This window comes from Pteronotus mesoamericanus, unplaced genomic scaffold (assembly GCF_021234165.1).
Source record: "Pteronotus mesoamericanus isolate MK-2021 breed Mesoamerican mustached bat unplaced genomic scaffold, CSHL_Meso_final contig_169, whole genome shotgun sequence".
Lineage (NCBI taxonomy): Eukaryota > Metazoa > Chordata > Mammalia > Chiroptera > Mormoopidae > Pteronotus > Pteronotus mesoamericanus.
In genome coordinates, this window is record NW_026555068.1 from 9,366,837 (window position 1) to 9,384,818 (window position 17,982).

General features: G+C 38.3%; 1 protein-coding gene across 3 annotated transcripts in view; it reads right to left on the reverse strand.

The window, feature by feature from the left end:
- UNC5D (unc-5 netrin receptor D) overlaps nt 1-17,982 on the reverse strand; it is a 470,270-nt gene that overhangs the window by 207,219 nt on the left and 245,069 nt on the right. For all 3 annotated transcript variants that reach the window (XM_054566043.1, XM_054566041.1, XM_054566042.1), the window contains one exon: nt 5,201-5,419. In XM_054566043.1, the coding sequence (XP_054422018.1) occupies nt 5,201-5,419 (219 nt within the window). The remainder of the gene's footprint in view (nt 1-5,200; nt 5,420-17,982) is intronic.

The following is a 17,982-nucleotide window of genomic DNA, read 5'->3' on the forward strand; positions in this document are numbered from 1 at the left end:
CCGCTGTCCTTGGTCTCTCAGTGTCACTCACTGCCACTGGACTGGAAGGAATTATTTTACAGACCCAATCAAAAGTCATTAAGTCTGTAAAGGTAGTGAGGCCATGAGCTCAAGCTCAGCATTGAAACACCCAAGGGAGGTAATGCATCTATTTTTCAATACCTGAGGCCATTTTGTGTCCAACTTTAATTGCACTTACGTATTGGTTTTGGGTATAATATCTCCACTCATCTCGCTCCACTTTCCACTCTTCCACTATTAATACAGAAGCTTAGGAAACATAATTGCAGTGTGTGGTAGACAGCGGTTTTCATTAACTGCACAGACGAAAACTGTTTAGGGAGAGACATTTCTTTCCTATTGATTCAATCAACATGACTGGGAAGAAAAGGTTGTGCTTATTAAATTCTTTTCAAAATGGTAACTGTTAAAATTTAAATTCTTTCTCAGCAGCATTTTCAAAGAACGGTATATAATCTCTTCAGGTTTTGTCATTTATTAATTTTTATTCTTTCCGTTTCCTTTTAAATTTGTGACTTTTTATTGGTCTCTTTTTTTTTTTTTAACAGAAAGTGGCTTTTACATGGAGACAGAGAACATAATCAACGCTGCTATCTGTAAGACATGGAGTTGCCTAGCAATGCCGGGGGAAGTAAAAGGAGAAGCAACAACAGAACAGAATGTCGTGAAATTACAAGAGGGTACAGTGTTGAAATGGCTCACAATACGTATATCAAGTGGTCTTTAAATGAGAATGGTTATAGGGTTTTCCAGCAGTGCTATAAAAAATGCTGATCATTTTTCAATGTTCTTCCCGACTTTCACTTGGAGTAGTTTACCCAACGGGACTCTGCTATTTAAAGTTAATTCCCAGTCAAAATCTAGGACAGACATATCTGAGGATAAAACAGACAGCCCCACTGAGCCTCTGGTATTTGAATGCATCTGAATCCTTTCCAGTTGGACTAACTGAGTGTATAGTACATAAACCTTTCATATGCTACCACTGTTTTATAAGCTTTTGCTCTTGTGGTAAGTGCTGTTCCCTTTGTTGCCCGCTCTCAAATTTCAGGGTCTTCCTTTGAAATTTTCATGCCCAGATAAGCGAGACCATGATTGTTTGTGACTCAGACTCTCTCAACACCAAATCTATCATCATCCCAACCTAGAGAGCACAAAAGCAGAAACTTTGCTGACATCAAGATTTGATGTGCTGTCTTCTTTTGCCTTGATTATGCCAAATCCTTCTTTAAAACACACACGCAGAACAACAATTAAAAAGACCAACTACACCTAGAATCCTGAAAATGTCTCTGTATCTTTGGGTTGTAATAAACTTTTGTCTAACAGTGCCAGAAACATGACATAGAATAAGTGACTGGTCCTTACAGAGATGGTAGAAATGGTCAGGAATAAATAAATTCCAAGTAAATAATGATAGGATTATACACTCAGGAAATCAAAACATCAAACAGGTCATGACGGAAAATGATGAGATATGTGCTGAATCCCATCCATTTGGCAGTAAGGGAATTTGGCGGTATTTTGGTTGAAAAGGAGAACATAGGATTCTAGGTGTAAAGGTGGCTTGTAGTGTCAAGGAAGTATATCTGAAGTGCAAATCAGGAGATATGGGTTCTAGAAATAGCCATGCCATGAACTAGTTACACCTCTTAGAGTTTAAGCCCTTTAATGTGTTAATGTAGGATTGTTAGGTTATCCTTAAGATTCCTTCCAGTTCTCACATTTCAATTCCAGAATTCTAAGCATGCTTTGGTCTACAGAACAACATCTCTAAAACAGTCACCTTCTTCTTTTTCTACCTCATACTAGTTTTACATTGGAATGAACAGGGAATTGTGATAAGGTTTTAGGTGTTTCTCTGTCTTTTAAAGTTATATATTTATACTGCAATTCCAAGTCAGTTCAAAACTGCATAATATTTAACACTGCTTCCATACAAGAGAGGGGACCCCCAAAATAGAATTATCTTTGGAGTCTTGTAGTACAGACTTCCCTCACTAGGTGAGTGTTCTAGGAATCCATCTGTGTCAGTGTACTCGCTGGCGTTGTTGTGAGAGGCTGCATTCGGCTTCAGTGATTTTTTTTTTAAGGCTCTTTCAGTGAATTTGCCTATTTCACGATGTGTGACTTAGAGTGCACCTGCTCATATTGTGCTGAGTGATCAGCAGTTTTTGACCAAAAATGGCATGGCCCCCATGACCCATCCTCCTTATACACAGATTTCACTCTGAGTGACCTTTTTTCCCCCTCTGGATGAAAAAATTCCTCGGAAGGAAACATTTTGCCAATGTGGAAAAAGTAAAACAAAAAAAGGCAGAAGCACAAAAAGGTATCAAAATCAATGAGTTCAAAACTGTTTTGAGCAGTGAAAAAAAACATCTCAATAGGTATATTGCATCACATGGAGAGTCTTTTGAAGGTGAGTGAAGTTTAAACATGTAAGAATACACAATTTTTAATAAATAAATTCCATGTTGGGGGTCCCCTTTCATAAGTATATAACTTTTGCCTACTTCTTTATTGATTCCTAGGAAGAGACAGAGTATTACGTGAGGATCTTTTTGAAATAATTTTCTCCTTTTGCTTTAGAATACAGCACACAATCTGCTTACTTTGTTGGCTGCTGCTAACACCCTCCCTGACCCCTAAGGAGGTATGTCTCTAGATCCATTTCCTTTTCATATCACCTGTTCCCTCTTGACAACTCCTCTGTCTCCATGGCTTCACTCTTTATCGATGGTCACCAAATAAATCTACTGTTCTATCCCTGAACTCCACCGAGGTCCAGATCCACATCTCTTCATTATATCCTGTAAGTATTTCAAATTCAGCTTGTCCAGACAATGAGCTTACACTTTTCTCCTTGCTGATGTGATTATTTTAGTTACACTGCCCTTCTGCTTCTTTCAGAGATTAATTTTTATTCCTTCATCTTCTTCATTCATTCATTTGATCAGCTATTAAGTCTGATTTGTTGACATGTTTCTCACTCTACATATACAGTCCTTATTTCAGTGGTCGCTCCTCTAGAAACAAACCCTACTTTCTCTCAACTAAATGATCCAAGTCTCCTAATTTCCCTGTCCTTTTTGCTCCTTACCATTCCAAACACTTGTGCCAGATTCATTCTTTGAATCAGAGCTCCAGCCATCATCAATATAATCAATCCCCATCACCAGGAAATATCCACAGACGTAAGTAAAGAACTCCTCACTCTGGTATTTGAAGCACCTTCCACCTCTCCTGATAGGCCTAGTTCTGATTTTTTGTTCTTTTCCTCCATAGCACCACCAACCTCTCTTAGACATTTAATTTGCACTGCACTTATGGGTATATTGATCTTATACTTTTCAGTAAGTGTAAAGCCCTAAGACCAGTGTTTGCATCTTACTCTTCTTTGAAAAATTTAAAAGGCCTAGTTTAGAGTATTGAATAGCATTGGTATATGGGACCTGTCCAGAAGGTATCCAGCCATATACTATGAAAAATAGAAACATTTATTGAAGAAAATACAAGATACAAGAAACATTGTACATAGGACAATGATGCTTCAGTCCCCTTCAAAGTAGGCAGCTTGGGACCTCACATAGTTTTTCCAGTAGCCATCAGCTGCCCCGTTGTACTTTCCTGAATCTCAATGGTGGTCTGAAATCTCTTCCCTTTCAAAGGTGATTTTAGTTTTGGGAAAAAACAGAAGTTGCAGGGCACCAAATCTGGGCTATAAGGGAAGATGAGCCACCTGGGTGATTTGATGTTTCATCAAAAAACTCTGCATGAGACGTGATGCATGAGTGAGTGTGTTGATGAGATGAAGCTGCCAAGCACCAGTTGCCCATAGCTGAGGCCTTCTGAGTCATCCGATAGTTTCTGTTTAGAAATGTTCAAGCTTAATACACAGTTTGATGCAGGTTCATTACTCTACTTGCTCAGCCATGTTGAATGTGACAGTACACAGTGCACATGCTCATTCAACAGCATCTACCACCCCCAATGACTAATACAGTGAAGCCACTGTGGTTCACGCATGCACATTCCAGTCCACTCTCTTTGGCTGCCAAGTTACATCAATGTCATGCAGACAGTTCTCATTATGTTAACAATGGCTGAACTTTTCCTGGACAGACCACATATAATTAATAATTAAGCTGAACTGAAACTTCCTAATTATACTCAGGCTTTTTGACTTATTTAAAATCTAATATCTATTGAGTGAGTTGGGATTAACAAAATCAATAATCTAAGGTGAGACCAGATTGGATTTAGTATAAGACTAGATTTTCAGGGAGTCTGAGGAGCCAAAGTTCAAAAGCATATACTTTTTCTGTTATACACTAAAATATAAAAAGCTATACTTTTTAAAAGTTTGCATCAAATGATCTTGCTCTCAGATCCAGGACAAACCCATAGTTTATTTAATCTCTTTGAGCCTCAGTATCCTTATCTATAAAAAGGCAATGATAGCCTTATTTAAATCCAGAGGACTATTGCAAAAACAGTAAAGTAACTGTCTGTCAAATGCTTTGGTATGTCCTGATATAGAGTAAGACCTCAACAACCCTTAGCTAATAAGATCATTATTCTTGTCATCATCACGCATCAGCCAAAAATGCCAAACTAATAAAGAAAAGGTGGTCCTAAAATTCTTTCATACTGGAGACCCTATGCAAAGTTGGTAATCTAACTAGGGCTTTATCATTACACAGCAATCAGAAGAACTTCAGACTCAGAAACCACCCACTGTGGAGAAGGAAGTACACAAGAATATTATCTAAGGGGAAACATTAAAGAAGCAGAAATTACGCTGCTTAAAAAGGCATTTGTTTGATGAAAGATTTGTCTTCAAAAATTATTTGGAATTCAAAATTAAAACAGGGACTGCCTGACTTTATTTCCAATGAGAATAATAACTTCCATGCAAAATTAAGTGTTAAAGTCACAGAGAGCAGAACCCTTCCCCCCCGCAAACAATGCCCTGTCCAATATTGGAGGAGACTAGCAAGGGAGCTGTGGAATCACTTCAAGATACTACTGCATCTTATATTCCTGGGATGAAGTTAATATGACCTTATTCAGACTGAGCAACAATGGATGATTTACACAGTTTTTTACCAGCCATATAACAATGTGAGGATCTGAAGAGCTACCGTGAATTCTTCTGATGGCTTCACGCTCTTACCTGAACTCTCATCCAGACTTTCCTCAGAGACATGCTCATTTTGGTGGACCCACTCGCCATTGCATTTGAAGAATATCTGCATGGCTGGCCTTGCTTTGCACCTCAGTGCAATGGGGTTGCTCTTGATGATATAAGCATCGTCTGGCTCCTCTATGAAATGAGGCAGTGTCCCAGGAGCTGATGGGATGGATTCAGGGAGGGCTTCGCCATTGTCGGTTCCTGTGAAATTGAAGAGGACATTAGAACACAGCCTACATTGGTGGCACATACGCCAGGACACAAAGCAAAATGAACATCAGCTCTAAGGATCTTTGCTGAAAAACTTTCCATCATATTAATACAGGATGCGTATAAGGCCTGTGTAGATGAATTATTTTCCAGAGCTCAAATTAGGGTAATGTAGTATCCTTAGCTTGACATGTCTTCAGTGTTTCTGGACAAACGAGAATAAATGAATAGGTGTCTCCGTGCTACTTCAGTCTTAAATCTGCATATCTTTGCTGAAAGGACTGAAATAAATATCAGTGTAGTGAGAGGTTGGTTGACTCTTAAGACTCAGTCTGGTGAATGGTCACCTCAAGGGGTTCAATAAAATAATGGTGGAAATAGGGCTGTTCTCCCATAAAGGAGTGTGAATGAGGTCATGTTGATGAGGGGTGCTCAGGTTCCAGATTATCCACTTACTTGCCCTGTGAAATGTTGACGGTTGTCTGATTCTACCTTGGATAGGGTTTCTTCCCCAAGCTCACCAGCTGAACTAAATTTTCTAATAGGCATGCACGCTGTTCTAGCTGCCATTGGCCATCATTCTTCATCCCCAGCACTCCTTCCCCATAGACTATGAGTCTCAATTTCAAGGCTAAGAACTAAGACAAATCACTAAAACAGCTATGCACTTTTAGTTGAGGACTTACAATGACTTATGTTCAAAAGGGAGAAATATACATGATTTTCCCCTAAACTAAGGGAACTAGTCAGTGGAGAAAAGCAATATAAAAAGGAAAAAGAGGAGTCCAGGCTTGGCTTCATTGCCTATCCATTACCTTTAGCAAGGACTTAAGTCCAAGAAAACTACCCTGAAGCCAAGGGAAAAAAGATGTGACTGTTGAGCAATGTGCAGATGACCAACAGGAATGATACCTTGTGCCTTCCAATGGCCATTCCTGAGAAAGAGCAATGAATGCAAGGATTTCAGTACCAGCATCAAGGAGGCCCTGGGAAGGGGTGTTCCCAGTCATGGCAAACCAGTCTCAGCATTCATCTGGGGAAAATAACCTATAAAAACACGGAAAGAACGATCCAGTTCATCAGAAGAGACCCTAGGAGACCTAATTTGACCTGTATGCTATCGATAATTCTGAACAAACAGAACCTCTTATTCACACTGAAGTCAACAATGTAAATCAGTAAGCGTTGCCAAGGTAAACATAATTCACAATGTCAGGCGTGCTGTCTTGTTTTAAAAACGTGTTAAGGGGGCGCTTGCAAATGTAAAAGGAAGGTAGGCCAGGGCACAAGAGGTAGGAATGCCTATAATTATTTTTTGTGTGAGGAAGAAAATAAACAGTTATTAAAAGAAAAAGACTTCTTGCCAAAAAGAACACACAAGCATTATTTGTGCCACCACAATGAATTAAAAATAAAAACAGTATGATTCTCCAAACTATGTTTTCCATGAAATACATCAATTTAAGGTGGGGGGGGGATAATAAATGATTTAAGATGCTATAAGCTTTAAAATATATTTTTAATAGAAAAGCTAACTCATGTGTAATTGGAAGTACTAAAAAGTCATCATAAAGCAAATACTCTAAATAGTAAGAGAGCAACTAGTTTGTCATAAACGTACAATAAAGTCACTCAAAAAATAAAATATGTACATATCACATGAATAAGATGGGTTTCAGGACAGACTCTGAAAGGGTTTTTAAAACTGTTTTAAATAATATTTACAATGGACTTCATAACACATATATTAATTCATTTTGCTGCTGACTGTTCATGCCAATTTCCATCCTCAATAAATACCAAGTCCCCTCAGGCTTTTGTAAATCCATGCAGTAGAGGAAGTGACAAAGATATTAAAAGATTTTATATGGGCATCAAACAGCTCACACTCATCAGGGACTTGAGTTCTGTCCAAAGTAATTCATTGATGCAGAAAAGAGTCACCTGATAAGGAATATATACTGAATCCTATGGAGCCCTGAGCGGACGGCCACAGGCACACATTTTGAATGGGGCAGTTTTGCTTAGCTAGTAGCTATGTGCGCATGTCTGATGTAACTACTGAAATGGGGTGGGGGGCAGGGATCACAGAACAATCTCTAAGCAAATAGTGAGGCCACATTTATCCTGCATAAATAAAATCACAAATAAAGGCACTAGATCATAAGATAAATCAAGTTTTAACCATCCAATTCACAAAACACAGAGAGATTTGAAAGCAATTAGCTTCCCCTCCGGCTATTTTAATAAATGCCCTTTAGATAAAGTAACAAGTCAGCCTTCATCTGAAACACAGAGCAGGAGAGTGGAATGGAAAAGTCCGCAGGTACGTATCCTGGCTAGTTCAAGGACTTCCATTAAGAATCGATCAATCTTAATATTCGGAGCAGAAAATTTTTAAAAGGCAGAGTGTAACATCTTTATTATTGAAGGTATGTCAAAATCATGTAGAAATAGGGAAAAGGCCAGCATTCATGAAAACAGGGAACAAGGAAAACAAATCAATTTATTAGTGTGGCAGTGGGGAGGCGAGAGATCTCAGGTATGGATGAGCATTTGTACCCGTATTACCATTTATTGCATCCTTCCGACAAAGAAATGAAATGAGTGCAAGGAGAAGTATGCTAGGTTTCCCCTTCTTTTTCCTTTCGCTTTGTATAGTGAAGTGTTGCCAATGATGTTTGTCTGACAGTGTTCCCTATCCCCTTCCCCTCCCCCAAGTTTCTCACTGGCCTCAGGCTCCAGTTCCTGGGGCAGCAGTGTCCCACCCTTCACTAGGTTTCTTTGCACCCAAAAGGCTAGATTGCCACAGCAGGCTTTCCTTCCTTACCCCAGAGGTGCAGAGTGACCTTCCTCCCTCTAGCCTCAAAGGTATCTATCATGTTCCGCTCCACCTAGTGGCCTAGAACAGAATTGCTCAGGAAAATCTCGGGGATTCATCAAGCAAAGGGGAATAAAAGAACTGAAGTGGGAAATTTAAAGGGGCTTGGCTGCTAACAGATCCTGTTCTTTACAGGACAAGCAGGGAGCTAACACTTTAATAAATAATTTTATGGAAGACTGCCTGAATACTTTTTGACTTCCAAGTATATTTACTTGTAATCAATGCAGGTGCCACTACTTTAATCAGTAATTGAGAGAAAAGTTTTAAACCAGGTATGCAAAATATTGGCGACTCTCCGACCCAGCCCACTGCCTTCTTCTAGACCACTTTGACAGCAGAAACTGGGCAAGTCATGGGTTCAATTTCCTTTTTTGCGGTAAGAATGGTCATACAGCACTGATCTTGCAAATGAGTCATAAACAGAATTTTCTGAGAAAGCGTTTATGTTCCTGACCCTTCTCTCTCTGGTCTTTGCCCTTCATTGAGGAAGACTATGAGGAGCACAGATGGACCAGCTCTGACAACACAGAGAGGCTGAACTAACAGCAGGAGGTGTCCATCACCAGATATTTATATTTATTCATTTTAATCTCTATTTTTAAAATTTACTTTTATAAAGAGGGGAAGGGAGGGAGAAAGAGAGGGAGAGAAATATCAGTGTGTGGTTGCCTCTCAAGCACCCCCTACTGGGGACCTGGCCCACAACCCAGGCATGTGCCCAGACTGGGAATAGAACCGGCGACCCTTTGCTTCGCAGGCCGGTGCTCAATCCACTGAGCCACATCAGCCAGGGCAAACCTCTATTTTTTTAGGCTACTAATAGTCAGTTTTTCTCTTGTTTTTACAGAAAACATTCCTTATTGATACACCTAGATCTTGCTCTTAACCAAAGCCAGAGCTCCAAGCTTCACTTTATTAAATCCCAATGAGCTAAGTGTAAAAGAAAGAATTCAGATAAGGTAAAAAAACAAAACAAAACATGGAAACCATGCTATCAGAAAGTAAAAATTAAAGCTGCCATTTGCTGAGTGATTGCAGGTTATGGTAATGAGCCTTATATACAGATTAAGCCATTTAAGCTTCACAGCAACTCTTTGAGGCAGGTACTGGCAGCATCCCATTTTATGTTTGAGGAAATGCTCCAATTATGTGTTTTGTTTAAGGTCACGTTGCTAGTAAACGGGGACTCAGAATTTGAACACAGGTCTCTAACTCCGACCACCTCACAACCACATTTCTGTGCAGATGAATGGACGTTTAGACGTCCGATACTGTAACTCAGTGAGTTATGGCAATAGCACGCAGTTAGTAAAACCAAAAGATGAAATAAGATGATGTGCTATGTGTGTGGCACCTCACCACTTACAGCAGGTATGACAGTCACTTTAAAGATCACTCAGGTACCCTGTCAGCTAGCCTGTGACTCCAGGTCAGCATGGGCCTGTTACGGGCACATCCAGAGAAGATATGGAAAAATAAGTATTTTTGACAGAACACACAGCAAGAACTCAACTCATTATAATCAACCAACTAGGCATCCTCACTGCAGTCAGAGCCAGACAAAGGAGCCCAAGAATAAGTGTTGTTTGAGAATAAAATCACAAGAAGGATTTTCTGATGTTTCATCTCCTTTTATGCAGAAATATTTAACCACTAAAACTCCACTTAAAACACAAGGAGTTTAACAGTAGACAGTGGACCTTAGCGAGATAAAGGGACTGGGACCAGGGCACCACCATTCCATTATGTTTAACCATAAAACTCCCACATTTGGCCATTTGATCTATTAAATCTGTAATGGGACTGGGGACCCTGGAGGCCAGAGTCCTTTCAGACTGGGATTTGTAAAACCCAGACCACCTGTGAAGTATCTGGTACTCCACAGGGTGAGAGTATAGATTAAGTTGAGTTTCACCAGATTTTGACAAATTCTAAATTATTTTCATACTTTTTTCCTAAGAGTATTTCAAAATAGATTTCATTGTTTTTTTCTATTTTCGAAGTACGTTTGTCTTCTCATTGTTACAAAACATTATTATTTGTTCCAAAGTCCTGCCATAAAGCAAGACTGCACCTGGTAAGACAAAAGAAATTTGGATTCAAATAACCTAACTGAAACTCTGGGTTAACTCTGAGACCTTGGGTGAGTAACTTAATTCTAAGGTTCCATTTTCTCAGCCATAAAAATGGGCAATTAACATTTATTGGTCAGGGTTTCGTGACGTTAAATTGATCTAATACAAGTTAAAAAACAGTGTATGGTTAAATGTTACATAAATAAAAAGTGCCACGATCATCAGCATTATTACCTGGAGAAAGAATAGTAAACAAACAAAAGAGAATTATAATTATGATCTATATGATTTTCATTCCCAAAATTATCCTAATATTTATATTTCAATTTTATGATTACTATTATTATTTTCGTCCCAGAGCCCTTACAAAATGAACTGTGGTTTATAACATTTCTTCACTATTTACTATCGAGATATATGTTAGTAAAATTCTTCCTTCGGGTCAAAAAACTCTGAAAACATGCAGTGAAGCATTTATTTATTCAGTAAACATGTAGTCAATGGGTTACATCTTACCCAAGGCACATGGTTGTCCTACGGAGCAGTGTAACGATACACAATGGGTTTCCTGTGGGCCAGATCTGAAAACTATTGGCTCTAATAGGTAAGCAGTTATTACACATAGGAGATTTCGTAGCACTCCAGAGCACCTCTCACTGCAATATTTAGATGAGCAAGGTATCTCAGAAATAGCTCTTTAAATTCTACTCAATGTCTCTGAGCATATTGGCCCACGGCAAAATGCAAGTCAGGGTTGAAAGCCATACTAGGGAAACCAAGACACATAATCTAAGAAAACACAATAGAGCCGGGTGCTCTGCTTTTGTTTATGTAAATGTGACCTGTCTCCATATGGTTACTTAATTAGACGGGGATGCACTGTACCCACATAATGCAAAACAACAGCCAGAATTTTACATACCAAATATTTAATGTAACTTATGAAACACGGACTCTTTCCCTAGGCTCCAATGAAAGTTTTCTTTTATTAAACTCAAACTATTCTGCCTTCTTCCCAACCTCTAATAAAAAATGAAAATATTTTATAGCACTGCATTTGTATAGTTCATCTCACCTGCATCAGTCTTATATATTGTGAGCCTAAGATATTATTTCACTGAGCAGATCTTAAATTCTGCAGAGTAGAAGATAGTAAACCACACTTATAACACGTTAAAAGAAATCTAAAGAATGATTCTTAGTTCTTCAGAAAAGAAACTTCAAATTTTAGTAGTGCTTGTAAAAGTACAGTAATTATTCCACAAATTACCACAATTTACCTTAATACATTCAATTTTTTTAATTTCATGTATGTGTGCATGCCTACTAAGGTTAGGCAGTTCTGGGTATTCTGCATTCCAAGATAACTCAGACATAGTTCATTTCCTCAAGAAACTCACAGGCTAAAATTAAAGACAAGTAATTACAGAACAACATGCTAACAGTATACTGAAGTATACATAAAGTGACACAGCAGCAGAGATGAGAGAGAGAGAAAGAGAGAGAGAGAGAGAGAGGGAGAGAGAGACAAACTTCCCTGTGGCAGGTATCACTGGGAAGAATACATGCCAGTATCGCTCAGACATAGGAGCTGAACAGGAGAACGAACAGGAGAAGGCACACCAACCCAGGCCACCGCAGGGGCCCGGGTGTGCCAGGAGTGTATGGAATGGAGTATACTTAGCCAGGAGTATACTTAGCCAGGTAGAGCTAAGTATCATCTTCATTAGAATTCACAGTTTAAAGACTTGACTTTAGGATTTGTACCAAACCATTGGCCTTATTTAATCTCTAACATCTCTCCTTTTCCCGTGCTTTTCACTAAGAGCTCTCTGAGACACAGAAACAAAGTGACCACCAAAGTATAAAGCAGATATCTGTCTTCATTTGCAGCTTGAGCCCTAAACCCAGTTTAAAGTAAATTCTGTGCGTATACTTTGAGTGAGGGGGGAACCCAGTTTGTTACAGTACAGGGATAGTACTAGGTTGATTCTTTCTGTCACAGTAACACAGGTGACATAGCTCTCAAGGTCACAGGGGAAGTTTTCTGTTTGGGTTTGGTTTTTAAATAGCAGCCACCATTGTAGGTCTTGCTTAAGTCACCTGCAAAATCGAGCTCTGAAATTGGGTCTGAGCCAGAGATCTTACACTGGTTCCAATGGCCGGCTCTGTCCCTCAGCAGAAACAAGCGACGCACAGTCAGATTTAGGATGAGGCAACTGTTCCCAGAATCCCCCCAAAGAAGCTCTGAAGAGGCCAAATTTAGCCCAGCATTATTGATGGTTTTAATTTTATTAAGCATTTTGCTTTTTCTATGTGTTTAAATGTGTTCTAAAATAAGCACTTAGAATCTTACCCCCGACTCCCCGCCCACACACACACACACTAACAATCCTCTGTTCCAGGGAAGGAATACAGTAAAGGCTCTGTGAAGTATAGCAACTTCTAGGTTTTACTTTCTGTCATCTATCTTATAGTGCACTAACATTCATAACTCAGGAAAAAACTACGTATTTTCCTAGGAAAAAAATGGAAAGAATTAGAGTACAAGAGTTATAAAAGTATTCATTTTAAAATGTAAAAAATGGTAATATTTTGCTGAAAATAGTGGATGAGATGGAGCTTATAAATTGTTTAATTTTTTTTCCCACCAATGGATGTACTTGTGTGTGTATGAATGTGTACCACTGACTAGTTTTCAAATTCGTCTGAAAACCCTGTGGGATTTGGGAAAGGTTTTGCTTTCCAAGTGTTATCACTTTTCATTTGTAAGTGACAGTTTTCAAGAGTGAGGCCATTCATAGTTATGGAAAAATGGTTGTTTTAATATAACATTGAATGACAGAAAACCAAACAATCAAGCACCATTCTCATATTTTTCATTCTTGGAAAATTACCTCTCAGGAAGAGCTTTGTGTTTTATGTTCTGCACACTAATGCAGCAGGGACTTTCAATCTTTTTATGACAAAAAGAAGAAACAAATGGGGAAAAACAAAAGCGGAAGGAATAAGTACAAAATTCCCTTCAAAATACATACATCTCTATTAGATGTCAGGTCACATTTTAAAAACTCAGATTGTGACCATTTAGTTGCATATCTCAAAATCTGAACACGGGCCAATTTGACTAAAACATGGTTTGATAGAAATTTTCGTTTGTGATCTAAACTCAGGCAAAACAGAGGAGAGTTTATGTTAGATAAAACCTGGGCCAACTCTCTTATCTGAGAGGCCATTCGAGCTCTCAGAGGTTAAATAGCTTGCGGAAGAGGACTATGGAGCACACAGTAAACTCACTCTATTCACACCTAAAATAGTGTTTTCTCCATGATAATATGTTGCCTTTGTTTGGGTGAAACACAAAAGATTAAACTTACAACTGAATTTCATGTTATCATACACTGAGAAATTTTACCCAGAAGACAATCTTGTAAAATCTCTTTCATCACGGCCTTGTAACATGCAAACATTCTAGTAAAATCAAGTACAATGAAAGAAATAATCTTTAACATTTTATGTTGTATTTTCTATTGAGAACTCTGGCTTATTATAAAATGGTAAATTATAGAAAAAGTACCAATTTATATATACATATTTATGTTTATAAATATATATGTAAATTGTTACCCATTGTCACCCAATTTCCAAAGACTAATACTATTAATAATTTGGTACATTTCATTCTCACATCCTTTTCCGGGTGTATATTTAATATTTTGGCTTTCTGTATAAAGGGTACATACATATTTGCAAGATGTTATTTCACTTTTTCATGGTATTATTCATTTTTCATTAAATCAATTCTTAATGATTGAGAGTAGATATGTCAGTTTTTATCTTGACATTTCCTTACTTTTTAACATTCAGTTATTTCCAAATGTTAGTTTTTATTGATATTATGATTCTCCACTTATCACCTATACTGATTACAGCTGAATGTATAACTTGAGCGCAGTTGAAATCTGTGTGTTAAATTGCCTCTCTACGTACTCACCTAAATGTCTCCACAGATCCCTCAAACTTCTGCCTGTAACAGAGCTTAATGCTTAGCCCCTCAGACCTGTCCTTTGGCCTACATTCCCTCATCAAAGAATGGCCCTAACGATCACTAAGTTCCTCAAGTAGAACGTGGCCATCACATACTTTCCCGCTGCTCAGCCCCCACCTCCAATTCACCACTAAGCCCTACTGGCTCTGTCTCCTAAATATCTTCCGAGTTTAGTAACTGCTCTTCATCCCTATGTCCATCGGCCACCCAGGCCACCACAGTCATTCCCCTAAATTGTGACCATTGATCCTAACTATGTCCTCCATCACTCTTGCTTACCCTCCTTCAATCATTCTATACACTGCAAGCAGAGGAGCTTTCTAAAATGCAAATTTGAGTGTCATTCTGTCTTAACACCCTTCAAGCTTTTGGCTAAGCTCCCTATTTGATGCAGCTGGTGTGGCCCTTCATGATCTGGCCGGTGCTTACATCTCTAGCTTCGTGACTCATCGCGTCCCCACCAGGAGGCTACAGGGACAGTCTCTCAAACCCTTCCTGGATCAAGCGCTTTCTTCCTGGGACCTGCACCCATGCTTTTCCTTCTGCTCAGAGTGCACAATCTCCCTCTGTTGCTTAAAGCTCGTTCTCAGCCTACAGGTTTGGTTTAGCTGACATATCATATGCGAAGCCCTGCTGGAACATCAAGAGTTCTCAGTGGCATTCTCCCTCTCTGTCCTTTCATAATGCTTTGTCCCACCATGTAACGATTCATTTAGGAGGGCACCTTCCTCTGGACGCCAGGCTCTGTGAAGGCAAAGGGTGTGGGACTGTAAATAAACACGCAGAGACGTGAAACTGTGATGAAACTTCGTGACCATCTTTGTAATAAATACACACTAAGTACCTGTGATGTATGGATAAATTAATTTTCAAATGGGCTCTGCAAACTGACACAGCCACCAGCATTGTAGAAGGTTACCAATTTTCCTCATCCTCACCAGCATAAAACATGGTATTTTGGGGACATTTGTTAAGAGATGGGTAAAAATAAATAGGAAGTGTTTAATATACACTTCTCCATTACTAGCAAAGTTGAATATTAAAACATGTTTATTAACATTTTTATTTAATTTTTATAAATTGCATATTCATATTTTTACCCCTTTGATTTTGTTTTATAGTGTTTTAAGGTGAACATAGATAGCTGTATAATCTCTAAACATGAAACATCACTTGAATGCAGAGATTCCACTAAGTATCAAGTGCTTAATAATATCAGTAACTCCTTTTTATGTTATTTCTTCCAGTCAATTAATTCTTTTATTCTTCACCAATTTGGAGTTATGGCAACCAAGAGATAAGTTTCACTATTCAAAAAGCAACAGAATATTGACTCAAATGGTTAGGTCTAGACAAAAATGCCTTATGTGGGAAAACAAGTACATCTTCTAAAAAAGTCAGTATTTTATATAGAGGATTCATAAAGCAAAGGAAAGGGAGCAGGATCTGTCTTCCATTTCTTAGAGAGATGGCCTCCTTTGTTGCACGAGGTCCTTCTAGAAATTACCTAAGCTGTTGATATGAGGATGACACTCATATGAAATCCTTTAATTCCTTAGTTACTTTTCCCAACTTACAGATTTAGTTGAGCCTGCTGGGATGTGGTATTTAGTAAAGACTGATGATATACCACATGGCACCAGTGACCAGTAATAGAAGTTCTGTCCTAATTGGAATTGACAGTCATCTAATTAGGAGGTAGAACCTGTAGAATAGAGGGGGCCTAATTTCCTTAACCTTCGTGAAGATGCTAGACACTGTCAGAAACAGATTTATGCTAAGCTGTATTGGAAGCACAAAATACTGTTTTTCCTGATACCTTTTATCAGGAGGCCTGATGTAAGGGAATAAATATAGGCTTTGGAGTCAGTGCTAGATCCAAATCCAGGCTTTCTACTAATTAGTTATATGACCTTCAAAAACATCTAACCTACCTGATGTTCCATTTTATTCTGTGTAGAAAGAGAAGAATAGAGTACCACGAGGCTACTGAATACATTCAAGTAGCTAAATGTTAATTGACTAGAGTATTATATAACATAAAAGTGGAAATCAATATATAATAGAAATTGTTAGAATATTACTATTAAATATTAAAGGAAGATTAAGGAATGAATGAATAAGTGAAGGATGAATTAAAGGTAGATTTTCATCCTGCAGATTGTGAGGAAGAAATTGCTAGAGCAAGAGCCCAGTTTATTCAGCAGCACTTCAAGAAATGCCTAAAAATTTACCTACTTTTTCTTCACAAAGCAATATCTAAGATCATAACCCAGTGACCAATTTTGGAGACCCAGACTGTCTCAGAGGATTAAGGCCACTCATCTTTTTCTGTAATGTGTTTGGTAAAGAGCTCTATGTGTATCATTTGAAGACCTGAAGTTGTACCCTGAAAATCTAGCATCTGACTTATGGAACTTGAGAGAAAAAAGAAAAAAAGCAAAAACAAAAAGCCTACTACATACTTGGGAGGCTTAGCATTAACTGTTCAGTGTAACTGCACTGGGGTGAAACCTGGTACAGATACTGGCAGCAAGAAGAATGGAGCGATGAGGGGGGACACTAATAGAGCAAGTTTAATTACATTATGTGATTTAATTATTTAGCTATCTCAGCATTCTACCTCCATGTATAAATGAATATGAATCAGACAATCACATGCATATTGTTAGGCCATTCTGCTTGGCTATTTGTCATCAATGAGTTGACAGCTTGCAGGTATCTATGGCTTACAGCAAACACTTAATTTTGTTGGCACATAGGGCGTGGGCTAGGAGATCGGTAATGACCTGTGTTACTACTAAACAGGTTTTGAAATGAAAAGAAACAACCGATACCAGTTGGTACTTTGGGGGAAGATATTAAACCATTAATCAAATGGGTCAATGTCCCTAAAAGGAATGAAACATTTCCTAACCTGGACGTGACTTCCAGGATAAAGATTTATAGAGTCCAGAGAGGATCAAAATATATTTCTAGATAAGTAGAGATAGGGAAGGAGAGGAAAAAATGGATGTGTTATCATTCAACTATCACCTTTTTTCTCCTATTGCTCAGAATTTTTGTGTTGCCCTTATATATATTAAAACAATTTTGACTACAGTGTTCTCCTAGTCAAGTACAATTTCTGTGGCCATTTCAAATATAAAATTGAAGAAACAATGGCATTAAAAAAATCCCAGGAAATATTTTTTAATGTTCTTACTTAAAAATGGGATTATATACTTATCAGATAAGTGCCAGATATATCTAAATGATCAGGTATATTTAAATGAGTAAATATGCTTATTTAGAATTGCTCTCTAGGGAAATCTAGAATCATCAACACAAGGGCTCACAAACAGGAAGCCAATGGGGCTGGTTACAGTTAGGGTTAGAATTTAATATCATTACTACAAAGTAGAAATAAAGCACACTTAGTACCTACAACTGAAGACAACATAACAACATCAAGACGTGAAAAAATCAGTGTTAAGTCTGCAAAGTTGACAGTATGATGTCCACAATAGCACAACAATGCCAAGAGGAACTGACAAGAATTACATTC